The 24,263-nt window shown below is 37.5% G+C and overlaps 1 protein-coding gene across 1 annotated transcript in view; it reads right to left on the bottom strand.

Annotated features, from left to right (window-relative positions):
* PKHD1L1 (PKHD1 like 1) overlaps positions 1 to 24,263 on the bottom strand; it is a 133,471-nt gene that overhangs the window by 34,206 nt on the left and 75,002 nt on the right. Inside the window, exons 44-57 of the mRNA XM_072949613.1 lie at positions 23,299 to 23,378; positions 22,693 to 22,822; positions 21,556 to 21,685; positions 17,515 to 17,756; positions 16,219 to 16,355; positions 13,177 to 14,206; positions 11,653 to 11,844; positions 8,608 to 8,759; positions 7,490 to 7,649; positions 6,744 to 6,915; positions 4,976 to 5,064; positions 4,477 to 4,625; positions 3,112 to 3,241; positions 1,627 to 1,745 (exon numbers count right to left, since the gene is read on the bottom strand). Of these exons, the coding sequence (XP_072805714.1) occupies positions 1,627 to 1,745; positions 3,112 to 3,241; positions 4,477 to 4,625; positions 4,976 to 5,064; positions 6,744 to 6,915; positions 7,490 to 7,649; positions 8,608 to 8,759; positions 11,653 to 11,844; positions 13,177 to 14,206; positions 16,219 to 16,355; positions 17,515 to 17,756; positions 21,556 to 21,685; positions 22,693 to 22,822; positions 23,299 to 23,378 (2,912 nt within the window). The remainder of the gene's footprint in view (positions 1 to 1,626; positions 1,746 to 3,111; positions 3,242 to 4,476; positions 4,626 to 4,975; positions 5,065 to 6,743; positions 6,916 to 7,489; positions 7,650 to 8,607; positions 8,760 to 11,652; positions 11,845 to 13,176; positions 14,207 to 16,218; positions 16,356 to 17,514; positions 17,757 to 21,555; positions 21,686 to 22,692; positions 22,823 to 23,298; positions 23,379 to 24,263) is intronic.

Raw genomic sequence — 24,263 nt, 5'->3', positions numbered from 1 at the left:
CAGGAGTTCTTGGCTAGAAGGCCTATAACAAAAGACAGGTTACCAAGAGAAAAGCATTCAGATTTATTTAATATAAGTTTTACGTGACACGGGAGCTTTTGTAAGGAAATGAAGACCTGAAGAAATTGTTAGATCTGAGCGTTCTTATGCTGGGTTAGAAGAAGAGTGGAGAGTAGTGGGAGAAGGGATAGGTCTGAGCGAAGGGTGGTAAACTGGGAGAATCAGCACGGCTTGTTCATTCAGATTCCTCTCTGTGTCCCTTTGTCTTCAGAGATGGGGATGGTGCTTTCCTCTGGGTACAGGGAGGGCAACTCTCAAATGAAGGTTTCATGACCTGCTTCAGGGGAAGGTCAGAAAGTCCTTCTAGCACACACAGGAATTTCTTCAGCTTAAAATATTCAATTTTGGGAGGTAGCATATCCTGAACCCCGTCCTACTCTTGAGAGAGACTTTCTTGGTCCATCCTAATGTTATCTGCCACCTTCTGCCATCACAGCCTCTAAGATACTATCTGTTTTATTTCCCTCATCATGAAGATTACAACCTGAAATTAACACTTTACTTGTTCAGTTAATATCTGTCTCTCCCACTCCAATGCAGTGTCCACCGGAGTTTGACCAATTTCTTCACAACTGAATCCTCAATGCCTAGCAAATGTCTGACACTGATTGAACAGTAACTGGATAAATAATGAGCAGAAAATATTAATTGGATAATTAAAAATAGTAATTGGATAAACAATAAGGATACCAAAATCATTTAATTTTCTTTTAAAAAGTAATCACACCTCAGTGATCACAAATAAGGATACGTCATAAATAGATTATAATACCTCCCAATAAATCCTCCTTCTATTTGCTGATTTTAAACTACGGTTGGGGAGCCAACCCAAATGTTTTGATGATTTGTATGCATTTACTCAGACTAAGCCTCTTTTTATGAATTTAAAGTTCATTCTCAGCACAAATGAACTGGCTGAGAAGTGACAGCCTGGAAAAGAAATCCATCCATTTTTCCTGACCCTTTACCATTAAAAAGAATACCTGTAGAACATGTGAGAGTCTCTGTCATATACACGTATGAGTACAGAAAGACAGAATTGCCACCACTCATATTTTATCACAAATCTCTCATTTAACACAGGTGTGTTCTTTATTAGGTTTACAAATTGGTGTTTTTTTTTTTTGATTGGAGTACAGTTGATTTACAATGTAACACTATTGTTTTTAAATATCACTGGGCATCAGGATTTTTCTAAATGCTTAACGTGCAAGATCACAAATTAGAAGTAAAGAGAGAACCAAGATAATAATAACATGTATTTAAAATAATTCCTTGTTCTATTTTGCAAGAATCTGAAATAATGTTTTTACCCCAAACTTTCATATTTTTCTTTCATAACTAGTATATACACAATGTTCTTTATATATTCTGAAGGACCTTTGAGACCACAATTTTTAAATGCCTGCTATCAGGTCAGCTTTTTGAGTGCAAGGTAATTGCAAAATACACATTTCTTGTCTGGTTAATCATGTGAGAAAATAAATGCCCATGAGAATAAAGAAGAAACCTTTTTATATTGCCCATTGTGTGTATTCACTTTCCATCACACAGCAATTCTTCTACCTGCCAATCCACAGCATCCATCAGAGAGAGAACTCTGGAACCTGCCTCTGCAGTTTCTGAGAGCTTAGTTTTATATATCGAACGTGGAATTCCATGAAGATCCAGCTCACCGAACACCCCTGCAGAAGAAAAACACACTCCTATGTATTCACCACACAGAACTGAGTTAGGTGTTAGTATAAAGTGAAGCAGTTAGTTGATACATTCTAATAAGCGACTGAACATTTTAGAATGAATGGAAAGAATTAGGGTTATCTGCTCAGGGCTGTGTAAGAAAGTTTTGGCTCTTTGACCCACTTCTAGGAATCTGGTACATAGAAATTAAATCCAATAGATAAGGATAGATGAATGAGGATAATTACTACAACAATATTTGGGAAATATTGGAAATATTAGAAAACTAGAATTAATCCAAATATATATCAATAGGAGAATGAACAAATAAATAATAAATAGTACAAATACTGTAGTGTAATATGTTACAAAAAGGAAGAATGTGATCTGGAAAGATATCCAAAATATGCTAAAAGAGAAAAGAAAACTGCATAGTAATATTTGACCATATTTTTAAGGTACAACATTACCACCACAAGTCATTATATGTAACATGAATATAGGCATCGATAAAAAGCATGAAATAACATGCAAAAATTGCTAACTAATGCTACTTTCCTCAAGGGAAGAGTAGAATTGGAAAAATGTATTTTTTATATTATTCTGTGTTGTTAGAAAGGTTATGTTTTAAATTAAAAAAACACATAAAAACAAAACCATATTTTAAAGATCGAATTTGTCTGCCTCAAGAAACTTCTTTAAGACTTGAATTTATCTATCTCAGGACAGCAATTCAACTTTAAGACTTTTTTTTGTTAGCCCTTTATTTATTGCCTCTGTTTTAGAAATTGTACATTGGAACAACTGCAACACATTTATGTGTTTTTAAAATATATATGCAGTAGTATTAATAAAAGCAGTTAATAAACCCTCTCAGGTCCTTTGCTTTCTAGATCTGAACAGGAATATGTATAGCCACACAAATGCAACTGGAAAATTAAAACTTAGCAACTGTTACAACTGGGTAACTGTGAGCAATTTCAGTTGATCCACAGATTGTTAATACTGTGAATGGAATAATGTGGAGGAAAGTTACCTTTTAGGGTAAAAGTACTAAAATATGAAACATATCATTGCTCATATAAAACAGATTATGAAGAAAACCAGATTAGAGAAATAATATACATATGGAGAGATTAATGTTGGTTTTGCATTAAATTACATTTTGGTTTAAAATACATCTATTTTAATGTGACATGATTTGATTGTTCAAAATCTCAGCAACTTTTATAAACTAACACTGCAAATAAATGTCTGTAAAAACTTCTGAAACAATAACATCATGAACTGCTAACAAGCCTTTTAGTGCTACACGTTTTAAAGTAGATTTGCAAAATTAACATGACTCTTTCAGTGTCTGGAAACACGCACCTAAGACCTTTGATCCTTGATTTGGTCCTTCTGGAAGAGCCCACTCTGGAGTAGAATGACTCCCTCTGAGAACAATCTGTAATTCTCCTTTAAAAGGGTTATCTTCCCAGCCACCAATTAATCTACCTCCCTGCAGTGAAGCAGAAAATTGTTACTACTTCAAAACTGAGCAGGAAAAATTTCCCCCATAAAAAAGGAATTAGAAAGACTGGCAGACTCCCCTGGTAAAAATGAATGAATTTTTGTTATACAAAGAGTGTTATACCTAGAAGTGACCTTAATTTAACCCATCCACTTTGGGCAGCTTAAATGATTTTTCCAAGGTCAAATTCAATATCTACTTGAACTGGACCTAAAACTGACGCCTCCTAAGACCTAAACTAGTGCTGTTTGAACAGATCACATTGTATTTTAAAGTAATGTGGCATATATAAAATACACTCCTCCTTACATTCAAGCTATGCTATTTAGGAGCCATCATTGTTAATAAAAACAAGTCTTACTAGATGTTTGTTGATTCTATGCCAGGCACAATATACAAGACTTTATATATAAATCATTTAGCCTTTATACTAGACCCATGAATTGGAATTATCATTCTCATTTCATAGGTGAGAAAACCGATGCTGAAAGAAGTCAAATAACCTGTTACCCGACTATCAAACAGTGAGGAAGGATTCCAACGAAGCTTTACTTTACCTCTAAACTCTGCATCTAATCAAAATATAAAACACCTTTAAAGCATTAAACACCTAGTTTCATGAAAGGCTACCACTTATTTTTCAGTGGTGTTAAATAGCTTTTTGGTTAGACCACTCTTTTAAAGGAATAACAATAAAAAGCTGGCAGAACAATTAAACTGATTAAACTATTACATGCTCAAGACTATCTGAGGTTCATCAGGGAATAAGGAGATTATTCCAAACAACTGAAATATTTTTATTAGTCTGCTCCTGGTTTTCATAATCCCATCTACATCCATTCATTTTAACAAATGCTATTTGTTTTCTTTGTTTAAAAAACAGGCTTAAAATCTTTTTAATTTTTTTCCAGAACTCCAGGGGATTCTCTGTTTGTTGGAGCACACTGTGAGGTCAGCTTTACTCAATAATAATGCAAATATTCCAGAGGATTGAAAATGGGCAAACCTCACACTAGAAAGTAGCATGATAATTCCTGCTTAAGGAATTTAAAGGAGAGCAGAAATAAACTGAACTTACATGAGGCTCCCATTTCAAGGGGCAGAGCCAGTTGTGTCTTTTATTCACATCAACTGAATGTGGTTTCTTATACTTTGTTCAGTAAATCACCAACATTTTAGTATTTGGTTAATAAGGGTAGAAGTTACCAGACCCTCATTCTTACCTGTAGTGATATGTAGGTAGCATTCAAAACAACTTTTCCATAAGAAGACCCTGTAGCTCCTACATTATGTTTATCTTCCAGTTCCAGAACCCCCCAAATAATGAGTCTTTCCATTGGTGGAATATCTGTGTCTGCCACAATCCATGTTCCTATAAGACAAGACTTTAATACAAGGAATATAACATAACCCATAGACTATAGCCTAGAGATAAAACACTGACAGCCTTATTAGTGAGTCCTGATTTTGGAGTTTGTGAGCCTTTTCCCATACAATGACTAATTTTTGTCTCTCAGAAGATCAGCTATTCTTAATATTCAGGTTTAAATGCACATAAGATACAGAAGCGAGGTCTGGTATTCAGGACACAATAACTGACTCCATCTCGCCACATGTTCTTTTTCCGCAAGGTGTGCTGCATAAAGGTGGGACACTATTGTGGCACCTATCCTAATGGTGCATACACACAAGCATTTTATCTATTTATGCTTATGCATTTACCTTCTGGAATAACAACATTTGCTCCTGGGTGAGGTATGGTATAATTATTTTCTTGAGATGATTGCCAGAAAGAATCATTTGACCATAGGCTGAAAAGAGAAAAGAAATATTTTCATTAAGTATTATCCCTGTACATTTAATGAGCATCTCCTTAGGGGATAGGTCTATACTAGGTGTTTTGGGGATGACAGAATACAAGTTAGATAGTCTGTAATTTCACTATAGACAAGCTAATAATATGCAATTAGTAAAATACAAACACAACTACATAGTGTTTTTTCTCCATTGAAGAAAATTTGCTTTCCATCCACAATCTGAATCACTTTTTCTCCTACTAAATCCTTACTGTGATACCCTAATTTTGTCTAACATGTAAATAACTTGATTTCCTTGTAAGATTTCACATGGTGGAAAAGTGAAAAGAAATGCATCCTTTGTCCACTTAAAGACTCTTACATATGGTGCTGTTCCATAGGGAGAGAGGCAGGAGGGTACAAAGTTGGCTAGATTCTGTGAAGGGAGGGCTGGAAGACTGGTCTCTGAATTGGCAAGGATGGGTCAATGAGGGTAAGCTCCTGGGCTGGGGGCAGGGATGGCAGTTCTATAACCAGAGGGAAGGTTATGTTAAATTGAAATAAATATGGAAATACACTGGAGGAGAGGAGGTCTCCACTTCCCATCACTATACCTGCTAGAAACGATCTCAGTGCAAACTACTATAAAGAATATTGTTATAAAGTTAGTATTTTCCCATTAAAAAATGTCTGCAATCAGAAGTTGCTCTCCTGACCTAGTAAAAAATTTAAAAATTCTATGATATTAATGCTAGAATTCTATAAAAGAACCAATATACAGTTTATTTAGTTAGAAGTATTTTTTAATTATATTCTAAATACACTTAGAATTACTAAGTTGTATTACTAAAAAATCTGTTCATCAAAAATCCTGTTATAAAATTTTGCCTTCAGGGGTTTTAAAGAGAGATTTGCAGCTAAAGGATTACTGAGGATTATTTAGACTCACAATAATACATATTTCATGAAGCAATCTCATTTAAGGTTTGTTTAAAGGCTGTATCTAAGTATCTTGACTAGCATTGCAGATTCAATAATTGATTTTGTCTAGCTTTTCTCAAGCCGTTCTTTCTTATCCCCAGAAGCACTAGACTGTGCTTGGTATACATTCTTCTTATTGTCCATTGCTATGATCAATAAAGACCAATATTTCTTAAACTAGGCATTTGTCCGTTGTGTGGCTAGAGCTTTATATTCTAATCTTGATCTACCAGTTTTGGATCAAGATTCTCTTTGTTTTCACTGATAACTATCTGCAAGATATAAATTAATAATTCCAATTATAGCTTTTTTTCAGTGAGCAGAACTCATATTGTAGGGGGAAAACCTATACTGGGCATATACATGTAGTATGTAAACATATACCTCTATCATACCCTGGTCTACACCAATCTAAATCTATTACATGAGTCATAATAAATACTAAATAAACATTTAATAATTATATCTACCTTAGACTAGAGAGGGCTTTCTGGCCAATAACCTCTATGGCCCATGTCTCTTCTAAAGCGCTCTAGAGCCTTATGAGCCTCCTGCTTTTTCCACTGTCCCTCTGTAAATTGAGTGGTATAAGTGGTCTTTTCAAAATATAATGTCACTTATCAGCTGGAAATCATTTAAAGACTTCTCATATTTCTTAATACTAACTGCCTGCATGACCTGAATGGCTATGAACAAACAAAAGGCCTACATACTAATATGTGGCTGGTCGCTTCCTGGGAGTTGGTTTTCTTGATGGGGAAGGTACAGGAAAACAGTCCTGGAGAACACAGCAGTAAGCTTGGAAATTAATAACAACATCCTTCACATCAGGATCTACGGTCCCGGAAATGGGCTGGCTCTGATGAAGGTCATTTCTTCCTGACACTGATAGCGAAGGAAAAGCAGTTTAAACTAACATGGTGATCAAAGTACTTGAATGTAAACAAAATCATGGCAATCTGAAAATATTCTTTATTTTATTTTATTTTGTAAGATAGTAATTTGGTATAATTCAAAGGTATCGGATAGGTATGAAGAAATTCCAACAAAATGCACGTCTTATTAAAATGCAGAGTCAAAATATCTTGGCAAAAACAAATACTTGAGAGCTCAATTAAAATTTATTTTTAAATACTTTTTATCTTCCAAAAATAATTAACTAATAAAGATGGAAACAAAATATATGACAATTCATTGTACTCATTTCCTCTAATTTTGTGAAATAAACATTGGGGCTAATTATGAGTGTTAGTGTTACCTCCAAATATAAAATGTAAGTTCTTAATTCAACTCAAGGCTTTTTCTAGCATAAACTTATCCATCCTTTAATTCAACAAACATTTATCAAATCCTGCTATACACAAGACACTACATAACACATATGTCCATGAAGCAATTTTTCTCCTCTTTTAGATGAAGCAATAGATAAAGCAATCACTTTTGTCTACTGAATACATACCCAAGTAATACAGAGTACTAGTGTTTGCTTCAAGGTGCCAATCTCCATTCTTGTTAGTATTCCAATTCAATGGAGTGGAAGAGCCATTCCTCACATCATTAATATTAAACATATCAGGATTTTGAGTGAAGTTATGAGATATGATTACATAGTCTTCTTCCTTTAAGGTTTGCAAAAAAGTGACTTGTTTTACACGTTGATAGTTTGCATAGTATACATTAATTTTGAGGACATTCATTAACCCCTATAATAAAACTTAACTTTTGGTTTTTGTTTGTTTTTTATGTTGTATTTATACTTTGTCTATTAACATTTCATCTATCTATGGCAATAATGCTAACTCTATCACTAAGGCAATGAAAATCTTTCTCTCTCTAAACATATATATGTTTATGTGTTATGTATGTTTATATATGTTATATATACAAATACACACACACTATACATATGTATAAATTTAGAAAATATTTAATTTATATAATGTTTCAAAACATTTAAAACAATGCTAGGTATTTTTTTGGCTACCCATATGTAGTATAGGTAGAAGAATGCGAATAGGGATGAAAATACCCCGTTCCGGATACTGGTGACCACTAAAGGTGGGAATAATATCAGAGTAAGGCATACAGAGGATCTTCACTTCTTCTAAAATGCTTATTTCTTTTAAAAAATCTAAAATAAACAGTCATAAAATATTAGATTCAGATAGAGCTAGGGAGTGGGCATACAGGACTTGCTCTGTAATTTTCTGTATTTGGTATATTTTACTATACAAATAATAAGCTCTTACAGCTGGTGCCCAAACATCATAAGCAATCAATAAACATTAGTTATTATCATGGTAATAAGAACAGAGCACACACTTAGTGCTACAGGAATGTGGCGGAAAGACTGCTTACTTCCGATTCTTAAAGAAGGTTCTTTTTTTGTTTGTTTGTTTGGCTTGCTTCTGAGATTTAGGATGGGTCATGAAAGTGTGCAGGACTTTGCTGGGTCACTGTGTGAGGCAAGGGCATTCTGGGCTCACAACTGGTGTGAGTAAGGAGGGTGTGTGGGCTGTGTTTGAGTAATATGCAATCATAACTATTAGAAGATGGATTTGGCAGCTTTTTGTTTACCTTAAACCCATAGAATGTTGACGTGTACGATATGTTGGTTACGTGATCTACATCTTTAAAATACCAGTTAATGTGCTTTGCATTTGGAATCAGAGCCATCCATCCAGACATGTGAGTCAGTCGTTTCTTCTGAAAGGGAACAATGCTTGTGCCTGTAGAACACAAAATAAATAACAGTGATCTCTACCTCCAGGAAATTCCTTCTCTTACGAACAAGTGCAAAGGTAAATATGAATCTAGTCTATGGAGGTCTCTAAAATGTTACTATAGCATTTCACGACTTATGTTCTAGATGACTTTGTGCCCCGATGTTTAATATCACACTCAACTAAAACATAAAATGCTTTCTCACTTGGAATTTTGAATGAGATGGAGCCTTTACTCCCTAGAGAAAGATAAAATTGAAATATGATGATGATTACGATTACTAAGACATGAGTGCTTAAATTTATCAATACAAGTCTTTAAATACCATTGATCTAAAATACAATTCTATTTCTATTCATTTAAGATCTTAATTCTTCATAATCCTTCATTTGCAGAGTATGCAAATATAAGTTCTGAACTTTTTTAGGTTCTTCTATATTTGTTGCCTAGTAAGTATGAATGGAAAGTTTTGATTTAGAGCTCTTAATGAGCTAGGCTGCAAGTAGACCCACCACGGACACTGGCCATGATACCCTAAATTTTGTGAATGACAAACTTGGAACCTGAACTCCCTGTTACGGGGAAAAGACTTAATTTGAGATAATGCCCGACAATTTCAGCTGAAGATTTGAAAAGATCTCTTACAATATAGACTAATTGCCCATATTCTATTTTTTTCCTCCCCCTCCTCTTTTTTCATCTCTGATTGAATTTTATGTTAAATTTGCAACCTTTTCTCTTACAAATTTAGGAGGAAGAAGCTACAAGCAAGATCACAAAATAAACTGTCATCCTTTCACTCTTGAGTACAAGGCAAAACAAATTCCAGTATCAAAGGGGAACAAATTCTTAGGCTTATGAATTGCACTAGTGCATTCTGAAAAGGCCATGACCAGAGGCACCAAAAACTCACAGTTTCAAAAGACCTGTAGTGTATGAGAAGAGCTATGATAACTTGGATTGTTCAGCAAGTACCCAGTCCTCTCTCCTCCTTGAGGGCAGAATACACGTCCCCGCTCTGTTGATACCAGGTGACTTCTTTGGCTCATGGGATATCAGCAGAACTGACACGTGCAAAGGCTTGAAAAGTGCTTCCTGGGTGAAACACACCCTTTTGAGCCTCTGACATTGCAATGCAAAGAGCCTCCCCCAGGAGAACAGTGGATGGCACACAAAGGTGACATTTGGCATACAGAGACAGAAAAATTACACAGATCTTGGTGGACAGAAATCTAATTCAAGTAACCCAAGTGGAAATTTTTTACCTCTTAACCATTTCCTAGATCGAAGCCAATTCACAGACTGGAAGCACTTGCACTGAGTGGGAGAAACCTGTGGCCATTTAACAGGCTACTATATAACAGGGAGAGGAAACTACCCAGACACTTCAAGAGTTGTTAGATCCCGGCTCTGAATTGATACCAACCCTCCAACCCTAAATGCCACCGTGGTCTACCAGCTGGAGTCAGAGCTTATGAAGGCCAGGTGATAGATTGAGTCTTTGCTCAGTCTTATAGCCAGTCCAGTGGGGCCACAGGTTCATCTGACGGGTATTGCTCCAATTCCAAAGTGTATAGTGTGAATAGATATAGAACTCTGTTTGAAGGAGGGGCAGAAGCTGACATTCTATTAAGAGGATCCGATAACACGCAGTGGAGTAAGATAACACGCAGTGGAGTAACAATATCGCAGCATGTCCAGATGTATCCGACACAGCTATAATTTAGCAGCTATTGTATGGCGTGTATAATCATGCTACCCATTTTCAAAATTCATTTGACTTATATTGAGATACATGATTTTAGTTTCAAATTGCAAGTTTCTACCTTGTAAATATCATTAAAGGTGGAAATTTGGAAATGCTGTCATCAAGAAGCTACATCTTTTAGATTTATGCAGAAAATGTAAAAAACTGTATTTGATAATGATCTGTTTAGCAACTCTTCGATTCATCGATATTTTTCCTATTTTCCTAAAACTGCAGTCTATCAGAACAGTGTCCATGAGAATGGATTAATTGCAGAGAGGTTATTTTCACTAATAATTCATAGACAGATGACAGATGGTCGGATGAATGGATGGATGGAATGATATATAGATCTAAGCCAGGCAGGTCAGGTATGATGGGAATAGATATACCTAGTAACTGGAAGAATTCACACACTGGTTCCCTGTGGGGGAAAATCAGGTGGGAAGGACTGAGTGAACACTCCAGGAACCATGCTTCCCCACCCTGTTACCAAGATAATAAACTGAAAGCAATGCCAAATCCTCGAGAGGGAAAATGCAGATATTAATGCTACGGCGAAAAATCTGAGAGATGTGAGGATCAGGATTCCTACCACATCCCCATTTAACTTGCTTGTTTGGCTAGTGCAAATGCCAGATGGATCATGAATAATGACAGTAAATTAAGGCAATCTAGTCAGGCAATGATGTCATGCACATCTGCTGTCCCAGGTATGGTATCTTTACTGAAACAAATCAGTAATCAACAATCTCTGGCACCCGGTGTGCAGCTACTGACCCGGCAGATGCTCCCTCCATCCTATTTCAATCAGCAAAGATAATCAGAATAATTTGCCTTCAGTGGCAGAAACAGTGGTATATTTTTACTGTCTTGCTCCAAAAGCTATCTTAACGGCCTGCTCTCTCTGTCCTAATATTGGCTGGAGGTTCCTTAATCAGCAGCATGTCCTACTGGTCCATGCGTTTATTCAATCCTCCCCACAAGCCCATTCTGGGGTGTGTTATTTGTTTCCTGCCTGGCTTCTGAGTGATATAAATATTATGCTTTTTCTAATGTTCTAAACAGTGAGTGACAACTCAAGCAGATGATGAAGAAAATTGAGGGAAACATATTTAAATGAGTAGTTTAAATTATCACGTTCCACTGACCGAAAGAGTCTGAGAGAACCACATCCTTTTCAAGCAGAGACACTGGAGAAGGCTTGTTGAATGCTAACCGGTGGAAGCTGACCGAGGCATCACAGACAGACCCAGTGAAGCCTATGCTCCACTCGGCTTCCTGAGTGCAGTGAGAAGGGTCCAGCAGTGAGCTGTGTGGAATGACGGTGTGTCCTTTGTGACCTGGGAAATGAACACAAACAGCACGTTTCCTACTTCATGTCAGAAAACTAAAAAAAGCAAACTGTCTACAACGTACAGTTACTGTGACTCATAGTGCCATGAATACAGTCAAGTCTTCGTTAATATTTTTTTTTTGACATGGGATAAGGGGTCCTCATAAAAAATCTTTGCAATGGACTCTTTGGTCAGGGAGCTTATTGTGGATGTAGCTGAAACATGGGATCTGAAGCACCCACGAGAGACAAAATAGGGGATGTGGGATAGGTAACTTGGTCAAGGTCACACAGAAGAACGCAAATCCAAGCAATCCGACCACAGAGCCACTCTTAACCAATGGTCTGTCAACTAACACTAAGAATCTAAGCCAAATTAAGCAAACGAATAAAGGTTACACAAAGCTCTGTATATTAAAACCATCCAAATGTTCTCGCTCTTAAAGCCACCATTAGAACAGTAAAGAAGTCAACAATTATGGTTGAGAATTCAGTCTGTTTGAATACTGAGATGAATCACTTTCCATCTTTCAAAGTCTTTCAAAAATAAATATCTGTTAATACCTGTAGTTTACTTGTCAACAGTCTTTCTCTTATAAAATGCTGTCCAGAATCATACAAACACACACCACACATCTTTCTTATTTAGTCAAGTCTTTATCATTAAAATAAAAATGCTAAATTCTAGAAACCATGACCATTTACAAAAAATTTGACATACTCTGAACTAAAATGGTAACAAATTTAACTTGCAAAGGATGTTGAATTTTGTACAAAAGTTCACATATTCATTAACTCAATTCCAAATTCAGAATTTAAATTGGAAAGAACAGAGTTAACAGCAGGCCTATAGCTTACTTCCTTCTAGAGTACTTGAGTAGGATACAGCCAGTCTGTCTACACTGCATGTGTAAATAAACCGGAAATATATCCATTTATGGGCTTGACTGGCTGGAGCATTTGGGCACTCAGGTAAGCAGTTTCTATCTGCATAATTAACTGAATATAAGTGAGGTATTCCAAAACTGAAATGGCTTCTTTTTGTGATCAGTATTTCTGTAAATATTGTTCAAAATTTGCTGTTAATTCAATACCAAAGTGCAAATGCTGGAGAAAAAGGACATATTTGGAAGCTGCATCTGATTGTTTGGGGCTTTTCCAGACGAGAATGTCTCATCTATGCCTAGTGTTTGCCTATATCGTAAGTCATTATAGTAAAGTTTGATATCAGGTAAAATCTGTGCTTCACCTGAGTCTGCTCTGACAATTCAACTCTGTTGTTAACACAAACAAACACATTTCCATAGGATTTTTTTTCAGAATTAAAATATCATGTTACCTGTAAGTGAGCCATCAACATCAATCAGTACCACTTCATGCTCCCATCGAAAGCCAGCCTTGTTTGGTGTGTGAGAATACTGGATGTCGACGAATTTTGCACTCCAACCTCCACATCTGTCATTACAAACACCAGTGATGGATGTCACTCCCAAAGCTACACAGCGGGGACGATCAAAGTTCATGAAGTGGACGGAAGATACAGTCAACCCTTCACTGAATGGGAGAACCAGGCCTTTCCTTGTGCAAAATGCAGACCCCGTTCCCAGTTCATCAAGATGACCAACTATTTTGGCATTTTTAATCACTGCTCCATTGGTTTCACCCCATCCTCCAACATAAGGAGCCAGGATCCTCTTTGTTTCAATTCCAGCCTCCTGATTGTTTACCATCACAAAGTTATGGAACTGAAGAGCCCCTCCATTGACCCATTCAGCTCCCTTTTGACAATTCCAAGTAGTGAGTGAATTAAATATTGCAGGCACTGGCACTGTAGAAGTACAAGATCCTGTTTGCATGGGGAAATACTCTTCAAATATCCACAATCCAAACCAGCCTTGGGAGTGAACAGTGTTGTTGAAGAATTCTCCAAGAGGGACTCTTTTTTGGCAAATGTTCCGGTCATAGGATGGCCCATCAGGGTGGTTGTTCATTCGGTACCAAAAGCCAAAGTGAGTGCCACCAGCAGCTGCATTGTGCCGTATGGTGTTGTTTGGGTTGGTTACCCAAAACGCAGCTGGAGTCACATCGTCATTCAGAAGACTAGTACTTTGCTGTACAAATACTGCCAAGTTATACTGCAGGATATTGCCATGTTCAATACCATCTTCTATAAAAAAGGCTCCTCCTCTGATATCATATATAATATTTCTCTCAACCAGAAGGTGATGTGTGTTATGGATAGTAACAGCTCTGTTATAGGTCTGGTGAATTGCACAGCCTCTTACATAAGATTTAAACTGTAAATCCCCAAGCAGGTGCCAATGTATCGGGTATCGCCCCAGCCGGAATGCCTGGCCAGCATGGCATATCTGTCAAGCCCAGAAACCACAGCTATTTAGTGACACGTTTAGACTCAGAGTTTGCCTGGCTCATACTTTCTTGTTGCAAAATAATACCCACTTTCACATTATTAATACATTTATATCTCCCATATCATTCCTGTTTATCATTTTAAAATGTTATTTGACCAGCAACCCACGTTGTTTTTGTCAATCTATGACAGCCCATAGTTGGGACCAAAGGAATGAATGAACCAAAGCCACCTTCTACTCTTCTGCTCTTCCCCTTGCTCTGTTACGAAGCTTTTGTGTTTAGTAAAATACAACCTATTAAAAGACTTCTTTTTCTCCTTCACATCAATTCTCATTTAACAGTAAGAAACACTTCTTGACTGTTTACCATGTGGCATATATTGTGCTAAATATCTTATATGCACGATCACAGGTTTTACCACATTCCTAGGAAGTAGCCATTTGCCATACACTTTATTTTATAGATGAAGAAAGTGGGACCTTGCTCATGGTCACAAAGCTCCATTTAAACCCACTGGTCTGACTGTAGAGTTGGTGCTCTTATAAATCGGTCTCTGCTATACTTTCAACATACGATCTAATAATCCAATACAGAAGATGCCTCTGTGTGTGCGCGCGCACGTGTGTGTGTATATAATATGGTCTCATAAGGTTTGAAAATAAAATGTTCGTGCATCTATTTATTTTCATTCTTCATCTAAAAATAAAAGCTAACTATTACTAATATTTACCGATCGACCCTGGCAACCTCACTCAGTCCATATCCAGATGCTATGTGTGAATAACATAACCCAGGAGGAGGGGAGTTTTACAAAACGCCGTCATTGACTCTGCCACCCTCATTGCAGTCGAGGTGTTCCCAATTTAATGGATTTATAGATTTCACTATCTCTCCCTTCTTCCCACCCTTCCTTCCTCCCTCTCTCCCAGTCTCCCTTCCTTCCTTCCTTTTATTGAATACTAGATAAAAACTTTGCTAAACCATGATTATACAGACTGAATATGAATACGATACAGAGGAGCTCCTGATCTTGCATATTGATTCATTTATTTATGTATTTGTTCAGTTAATAGTCAATTGAGAATGTGCTATATGCTAAGCACTGTTTCAGCAGAATCAGCAGAAAACCAGAGAGACAGAAATCTCCGAACCAACCGAGTTTATGCTCTGGGGGAGAGATCAAAAATACACCAAAAACAGATACCATGTCAGGAGTTCTGCGTCAATAAAGAAAAGCAGGTGTTTGGGAAGCCATTCAAATGAAGGTAGTGAGGAAAGGCCTCTCTGAAGAGAGAACATTTGAGAAGAGACCTGACTGAAACAAAAACATGGACCATTTAAGTGTTCGGTGGGGAGGCTTTCCAAGCAGAATGAAGGGCAGGTGCAGAGAACCTGAGACGGGAGTGTGCTTGACACAGTCAATGGACACAGGGACCCGTGTGGCTGGCAGGGCAGGTGCCAAGGGGGCAGAGTCACACAAGGTAAAGTCAGAGGCCAGCTGGGGACAGTTTGTGCAGGTCCTACAGGAGGGCTTGGACTCTTTGTTTCAGGTGTAATATGAAGCCACTGAAGCGCTTTGAACAGGATGTAGCAAGATCTGATTCACATGATAAAAACCCCTTTGGCTGTGGGGTGGAGATTCCACCGAAGAAAGGGTGGGAGCAGGAAGACCCATCAGGAGAGAAGCACAATAGTCCAGGCGAGAGGTGATGGGGCGTGGGTTAGGGACCAGGCACAAGTGGTGGAAAACAGCGGATTCAGGATGCAGTATTTGTGGGCAGGGTGGATGGAACCCGCTGATGAATTTGATGTGGGGGAGGGAGTGAGAAAACAGAGACAAAATTTTGACATGCTTACATGGGTGAATAATCAGATGTATCAAAATCGTCTGTTTATTTATCTGTCACCTCTACCAGATTATAAGTGGCATCTGGCAAGAAGCAGGTGCTCAATACACATTCACTGTATGGACAGCTCTGGACAAACTGTTAATAATAATGCCTCTTACCTCCACATGCTCTAGTCTTCCAGTTACCAGGTTGACTCCAGGTACAGGAGCATGAAACATAATGCAGCCTCCAAACTGGTCACTTCCTATTTCTTCTCCAAACTTTCCTTGGAGACATGTCTGTGTAGCAAATTCACCTTTAAAAATAGTTTTTAAAAAGATATCATAAAGAAAAAGCAGGCCAAAACCCTCTAATTATGAAAAAGCCTTTTTCTCACACCTAATTATCTCTTTCTATACACATATAACTTTAATCTCATCCTGGAACACAATTATCTGCATTCACATCAGCTCCTCCTCTGCACAGTGAGAAAGGGAAGTGTCTTGTCTTGCTCACCTTTGCATCCTCTAAAGTACTCACTACAGTATTTCTCAGAGAGGATACTAAGTAAATATTTAAATGGTCAAATGAATACTGATAAAGGTATTTTGATTTATTATCTCTAATTTTATTTTCCTCATGATTTGGAATTAACGTGATATATACAATCTTACACTGGCATAGTATTAGAACATGAATTATCTCACTTAATTCTTACAGCTATAGTAGGATGGCAGAACAGCTAGTAGTTTCATTTTAACCAGGATGAAACTAGATTTCACAATGGACACTGAGACTTGAAGCCGATGCACTGCAACCAGAACGTGGGTCATTTGACATTGAATGCAGTGAGCTTTGTCTTTGCTTCCCATTGAAGAAAATGCTGTATCTAAACTTTCAGTTATTATTCAACTACTTATAGATGGTAATGGTAGTAGTGATTACATAAAATATTTAAAAGAGGCTTGAAAAATGCCTGGTGCTTCTTAACAATATGTGTGTGTATGTATATGGTTATATAGTTATATATAATTTTATAAATATATGTATTTTTTGAGAACTGTGGTAAGTGGAGGACAGCCATGGAACCAGTTCAGACTATATTGACATCTGAGTAGAAGAGACACCTGTCAGTTCAGGACCAAAGGAACTAACTGCTAGTGCTTAGCTCTCCAGCCAGCTCGCCTCCTGGCTCAGAGATCGTGGAAATGTGTGCTGAGACGGAGCCTCCATCAGCCCCGACCCTGGAACAGCTATAATGAGCAGAGTCCCGCTGTTGACCCATACTGGACACATGCAGCATAAATGAGAAATAGACCTTTATCACTTTGAATTCCTGAAATGTGGGCCTTTGTTTATTGCTAGAGCATAACCTAGTCTATTAGTTCTCAATGGGGAATGATTTTGCCCCCAGGGAATATTTGTGCAATGTCTGGAAACATTGCAAGCTGACACACCATAGCTGCTAAAATCACCTGTGTCAAATCCGTCAGGACAAGCTGGAATTTTGTTATTCCACTCCACATTATCAGATCCTCTTATTAAAATATTTCTTGTGAGAATTCCAATTTCTGCCCTTGCTTCAAACAGAGTTCCATCTGGGAGGGTGACAGTAATTCCTAAGTGTGTGTAACTCAGCGATTCAGTTAGTGTTACATTTATGCCATCAGCAGATACAGATGCAATGGTCCTTTTTTCATTCTCTTGTTGGCTGTGTCTGTAAAAATTTTAACAAAAAACTTTCAAAATTAATATAAATTAACACAACATTGTTTTGGTGTATTTGTTTTATGCTCTTTGAACATTTCATCTGTAAAATGGGAATTCTTTTTTACGCCATACAATATTCTGAAGAGGACTTTGAAGATGGTATTTCACTCTTTCTTCAAGTAACTGAATACATTTTATGGATGCATTTCAAATAAATAAATATTTTCCAAGTGCTAGCTATACTTATTCATAGAACTGGACTAATTCTATGAAGTATTCAAAGGTATTCATTTCTAACTTTGCAGCTCATACTCAGTGGTTCTCAGGTGAGGATGGTTTTCTCCCCTAAGGGGACATCTGGCAATGCCTGGCCATATTTTTGGTGGCCATAACTGGGGAAGGGCTGCTACTAGTGGTCAGTGGCCAGTGATGTTTCCAAAAGTCCTATGAAACACAAGGAACTATCCAGTCAAAATGTCAACAGTGCTGAGGTTGAGAAACCCTTATAAAGGGAATCTTGAGCAGGGAAAAGAAATCACTCAGGTTAAGTTCCAGAGGTCTCATTTCTACCCACTCCTTCAACACACCTGGTGTTCCAGCAAAAGGACTGGCCAAGCCTATAATAGACACATTTTTGTATTGAGTCATTCAACAAACACTTATTGACTGTCTAGCCTGTTTTCTAGGCACAGAGCTAAGTACTGGTGATACCAAGTAGAAAGTGCCCCTGACTTTGAGGAGACGTGTGCGTCTGTGGCTGATTGTGTATTATTTACTAAAGCATGATTGGTGCTGCAGACAGAGGTGCCCTTAGGGGAGTTACCTCTGTATCTTCCCGACATTCCTTTTTGATTCCCCTCTCCCTTGGCAAATCTTTTCCTCCTATAAATACCAGTTCAAATAACAATGTTGCATGTGAAACAGGTTAAAAGGCACCTCTCTCCCTTTTCCCAGCCCTTCTTCTGGATTCCCAGTAAGCTCCGCGGAGTGCCCTGTAGGCTCGGGTTGTCACCACGCTGCAGTCCTATCACGCATTTCCTTCTCTGTTCCCCCTACTCCTTGTCTGTTCCTCTATGTAAGGCACCCCTTGAATCATTCCGTATGCTGAGCACTTAGTCTAGTACCTGTCACAACTCAATAACCATTTTTTTGATTGATTGAACAAATCAATGCAGAATGAATTCCTGAGGGAAGAAGGTAGAGGAATGAAGCCCAAACAGGAAGATGATGGAATATTCCAGGGTGAGGGACTGAGAGTCTTAATTAAACTGAGAGCAAGGAAAGCTGGTGGAAGAGGCTCTTCAAGGGCAGAACCCAAAGAGTTTGGTGATGTGCAGGAAGTGGAGGATGCTGTTAGAAGGTTACTAGAAAAGTTTTGTGAAGATCAAAATCAGACTGTAGGTTTAAAGGGAAAAAATGGATAGTGAGAATTAAATGGAAGAAATTAAGCAGCTCAATCATTTAGAGAGAGAGAGAGAGAGAGAGAGAGAGAAGCTAGAAGAGACAAGAGACAGGAGACCAAGGTTGTTCTTTTTTTGTTTTGTTTTGTTTTTTTGCAAGATGGTGGGTGGATGGGGAAAGCTATAATTCCAAGACTCAGGGAAGGAATTACAGGGTAGAGGGCAGGGGAAGGTGGAGATTAAGGATGCTTGAGATAGGGTTATCAATAGTACATGATCCCTCAGGTGATATGGACCGGCCTTGAGAAAGGAAGGGGGCAGGGCACAGCCATTCAAGGAATGCTACAGCAGTTAACATCAAACTGGTGAAAGATTAAACCCCCTGCAGGCCTTGAGGCTCAGGATGATGGGAGATTTAACTTCCAGCAGATCTTGAGCTTCATTGTATGTCCTTTGTAATATATTAACATGGTGACTAACGCACCCACAGGCACCAGGGCAGTCCCAAGGCTAGCCGCAAAAGGTCAGAGTGGGAAATGGCCAACTTCCTGGGAATCCCAGACCCTTCCCCAGGCTACTTAGACTGGTTCTTCCCCTTATTAGCACATGAAGCCAGCAAGCCCATAAAAACTGGCAACAAGGTGCCTCGCGGCGCTGCCTACCCCCACCAACCCCTGTTTGGGGACAGCCTGCACTCCTTCTATGGAATGTGTACCTATTTTTAATCTGAACACTCAACCCCGACACCTCGTGGACTTTCTCTTGCCTTTCAATGCATTTCTCTGAATAAATCTACTTTTATTCAACTGTGGCTCAGTCTTGAATTTTTTCCTTCGCAAAGCCAAGGACCTACGCTTGGCGGGGCACGTCCCAGGGGCTCAACCGAGACCTGGGACTCAGCCCTTCTCATGCCCCACATCTGTTTTCCTGCCTCAGCCTCTCCTGAATTCTCTTGTGTTCAGATGATACAGAGATTTCTTTAGAAAAGAAGGTTCTAAAAAGCATTTTTATATGTTATAGGCCCCTAAATACACCTTTCCTTCCTTTGTAATAATATCTAACACTTATATAGCACCAACTTTTAGCCATGTTCTGCCCTAAGTGTTTTACACATATTAACTCATTTAATTCTTACAATAATTCTGGGACACATATTAATAGCATTCCAATTTTAGTGAAACACAGAGAGGTGAAACAATATGGCCTAGTAAGTGGCATTGCTGGGGGTTGGACCCAGGCAGATTGACTTTAGAAGTAGTATTTTTAACTACCTGCTTTATAAACTCTCAACTAGGATTTACCAATATGATAGTGAACAGTGTGTTAGATTTGATGGGAAACTCCTTAATTCTTGTTTCTTAAAACTCAATATCCCTAAACTAAATTCTAAACTTACTCTTTTATTTCATCCAGAAAAGTCAAAATGAGGACTTTCTTGTCTATTAGTAAGCTCTATCATTTTGTTGCTTTTTAATTTTGCTATATGTAATTAAAATTTCTTTCAAGGGCAGAGAAAAAAAGGGGGTGCTTATAAAGCTAAGTATATATTTAACTCTTCCTAACATCTACAAGTCTATTTTTAACTTGGAAAGTGACAAACTCAAAATGTCATCTTGAATTTTAATTCTAAATTGAGTCACGACTTTCACATAATTTAGCTATTTCCTATCATAAATTACTATTTTTCCCCCGATCCAATTTTGCTATTATTCATAATTTGAACAATAAAGCTCCTCTTGCTCCCTTGCTCCACAAATATTGTTGGTGTAGCTGTATTAGTTTTTTTCCTTTTATTTCTTATTTCTTAAAATACATAATTAGACAGAAATTAAGGGTCATAAGCAGTTTCGATTGTAAAATGTCAGACATGTAAAAGGTCGTGTGAATCATCACTCATTCTATAATTTCTTCCCTTTCACTCAGTCATTACTAACAATTTTGCTCCATGGGAACCACCACCAAGACTGTAAGATAAGAAAGAGTTCACCAGCTGCTCTCAGCCCTGTTCTTCGGGAACCCTAAACAAAGAAGCCAATTTACATTTCTGCATGCATTAATGTATTTAGCTAAAGCTCTCCCTCAGCGGTTCTCAAATGACTTTTAACAGCAGAATATTTTTGTCAAACAAAATCTTACAAGGGAACCTAACCATGAAAAACAGCAGAAATCTTTTATTAGTTTATACATATGCTTTTTCTTACAGTAAATTCAATCAATGAAAACAACACACTGAGGATCAACTCAGTGTTAATATTTGGCAAATGCATATTTGGAAGTTCATATTTCTTTATTCAAGGTTTCAAATTTAAATTAAATAGTTGTGAACCTTCCAAATCATCCTTCTTTTACATAATTAAAAGAATCTCTATTCTAAATCCAAATTATGGGATCCAGAAGACATCATACCTGTGTCCTGTGCTAGCAATTACAACCTTATCTCCTGGTTTCCATGTTACTGCTTCTTGCAGAATCAAAGTCCTTTCCCCTGCCTTTGCAGTATGAGCCAAACGAGTCCAGATCACAGGAACAGGCAGACCTGGAGCCAACATACAAAGAGAATTTCTTCAGATGTGTGTTCTTGGATATTAAAAGCTTTAAGCATTTTAATCTTTTCTCAGATTGAATCAGTTTGGGGGAGGTTTATTTCACCTTAGCATTTTATACCTTTCTCAAAAAAAGAAATACTTACAGTACTTACTGTGTAAAAATAATAACCAGGTTTGTAATAACATGTATGGGTCTATAAATTTTAAAAAATCCTTCCGCAGCGATAAATTCCATTTCTTTGTATGATATATGAGCTCAATACAACTGGTGTGATGCTATTAATAAAATGGGCCGAGGCCTGTTACTTTTGTCATTGTTGATAGGAATTGCCTAAATTGATAATCTAGAGACAAATGAAATGTGTAAATTTCTGAAAATCCTATTATTGTATATATTTAGCACAGTGCAGGACTTTTATGATCATAATGGGGTATCATGTTTATATATTCTAAACTTATAAAAGAGGTAGATTATGGCAATATAGAAAACTTCATATAAAAAGGATTCACGTCATGCTTTTAAATAATGTTACCTTGATACCTCAAATATGTGATCAAAATCACTTTTCTTTGCTGATAATTTTCCAGAATATGGTTATAGAAAAGCACAACTGTAAATTTATAGTTATGTTTTAGAAAGAGCCCATTTTAAAATACAAATGTAAGAAGTCATAATTTCTGCTTCTAGACTTCATGCCTTTTTTATAATAGATTAACGAATGAAGTAAACAATCAACGTGAATTGTCTTTAAGTGCTAAATTAGGCAAAAGATGTGATGGAAGGGCTTCCTAGGCGGAACCCTGATTGTGAGTCTTGGTGGTCTGCAGGGGCTGGCCCGGTCTGGACAAGGGAGGGAAGAGATAAAGAGGCGTAAAGAGAGAATATGGAGAGAGAAGGTTGGGAAGGTTTCATTTAGAGAGCGTTTTCAGGAGAATTATCTCTGGCTTCCCGGCTAGTCTCTCCTGGACCGCTTCCCCCAGCCCTCTGGCCCCGCACCGTGCAGATCCAGGATTCCCTCCCGCACGGCCAGCGTTTTGGCACCATATACTGGGAGCTCAGGAGATCGCAGGTGCCCGTGCAGGGTAATGATTGCCTTGTGCTGAAATGGGGATGCTTCTGTCCCAATCTGCAAGGGATTTCACAAGCGTCATTCAGAAAGTTAAAAGTCATTGTCCGCAGTTTTAATCACTCAAAAGCAAATTCTTTCATTTTCTACCTTCTCTTTTGAGAATCAATTGTTCCTTTCTCCATATCTTTCCTCCATAATATAAACCTTCCATTTTCCAGTCAGCCAAATACACTATGCCAGACCTTTGGAAAGTATACTGATTGACTTTAGCCACACATCAGAGCCAATTTTTTTTAATGCTCTATTTAATATTCTGCTCTATGACAGCACACTTTATCTTCCCATTAAGTGCACAAAAAATATTCTGGGAATTTTTAAAATCCAGAAACAAGATTTTATGCTAAGAACAGAGACCCACACAAAGATAAACTTGTGAGAGTTTTGCATAATTAAACTGTGTATTTTACACATACTATTTTAAAAAGAAATAGAGAGACGTTAGCAATGGATATAGATCAAGTTCTCTTGTATACCTGAAGGACACCTCCATCTGTAATTAGAATATTTTCTGCCTGGAGTTCAATGTCAGCTTCATCAAATATCAGAGTTCCACCTATGAACCATACAATTTTGAAATATATCACAGGAAAATTCTTATTAAAAGCTATTTATTAAATTATACATTAAAATCTAATTTCTTATCCTCATCTGCTGTCACTATGCAAGTGACTTCACTTCAGCTCTTGCGCAACGGAAAGTATAAAAATACAAAACCCAGGGAGTTGATAGAAAACCAAATCCCAGGGCAGATTATTTTCCCTTAATCATTTGTTATTTTAAATGCTATTAAATAGTGCAGTTATATGAATTCTAGTCCTACAAACACAGGACCTCAAAATATAAATTAAGAACAAAAAATTAAAAAAAGAAAAAAAATTAAAAAAGAGAAAAGCACTTTTTAATAGAAACTATCACACGGCCAACATTAGCTCTGAGTTTTTTATCCACCAACGTGCACTAGCAACAGCTGTAGCCTGGTTAGCATTATTAAAGAACACAATGAGACATATTTTTTATGAGATTGATGCAGATTTGTGGACAGTGACACATCACTTGCCCAAAGGTTCCATAGTTGATAACTTCAAATAACCACGACACTGCTATTATCCCAGAAGTTAAAACAAAAACAAAATGCAAAGGCCTCTGAAAAGCTAAAACCATTATGGTAAAGTTTATACACTAAAGCCCCAGGCGTTTTACTCTTGCCAATTACTGCTTCTTTTGCACACAATTGTAACAGTTCCGGTTATTTAGTTTTCTGTATTAAAAACAGAACATTAAGAAGCAGAGAGAACTTCAGGTAACAGGAAAAAGCACGTTCATAGGCAAAGGTTAAATCACAACCTGGCATCGAAGAGGGGGAGTCGGGGGTCATTGAGTATAACATTTAACAAAATCTCTATGATTTTACAATCCCCGGGACCCATTTACTAGTGTT

The sequence above is a fragment of the Vicugna pacos genome, chromosome 25, assembly GCF_048564905.1.
Source record: "Vicugna pacos chromosome 25, VicPac4, whole genome shotgun sequence".
NCBI lineage: Eukaryota > Metazoa > Chordata > Mammalia > Artiodactyla > Camelidae > Vicugna > Vicugna pacos.
This window is presented reverse-complemented; position numbering and strand designations above follow the sequence as displayed.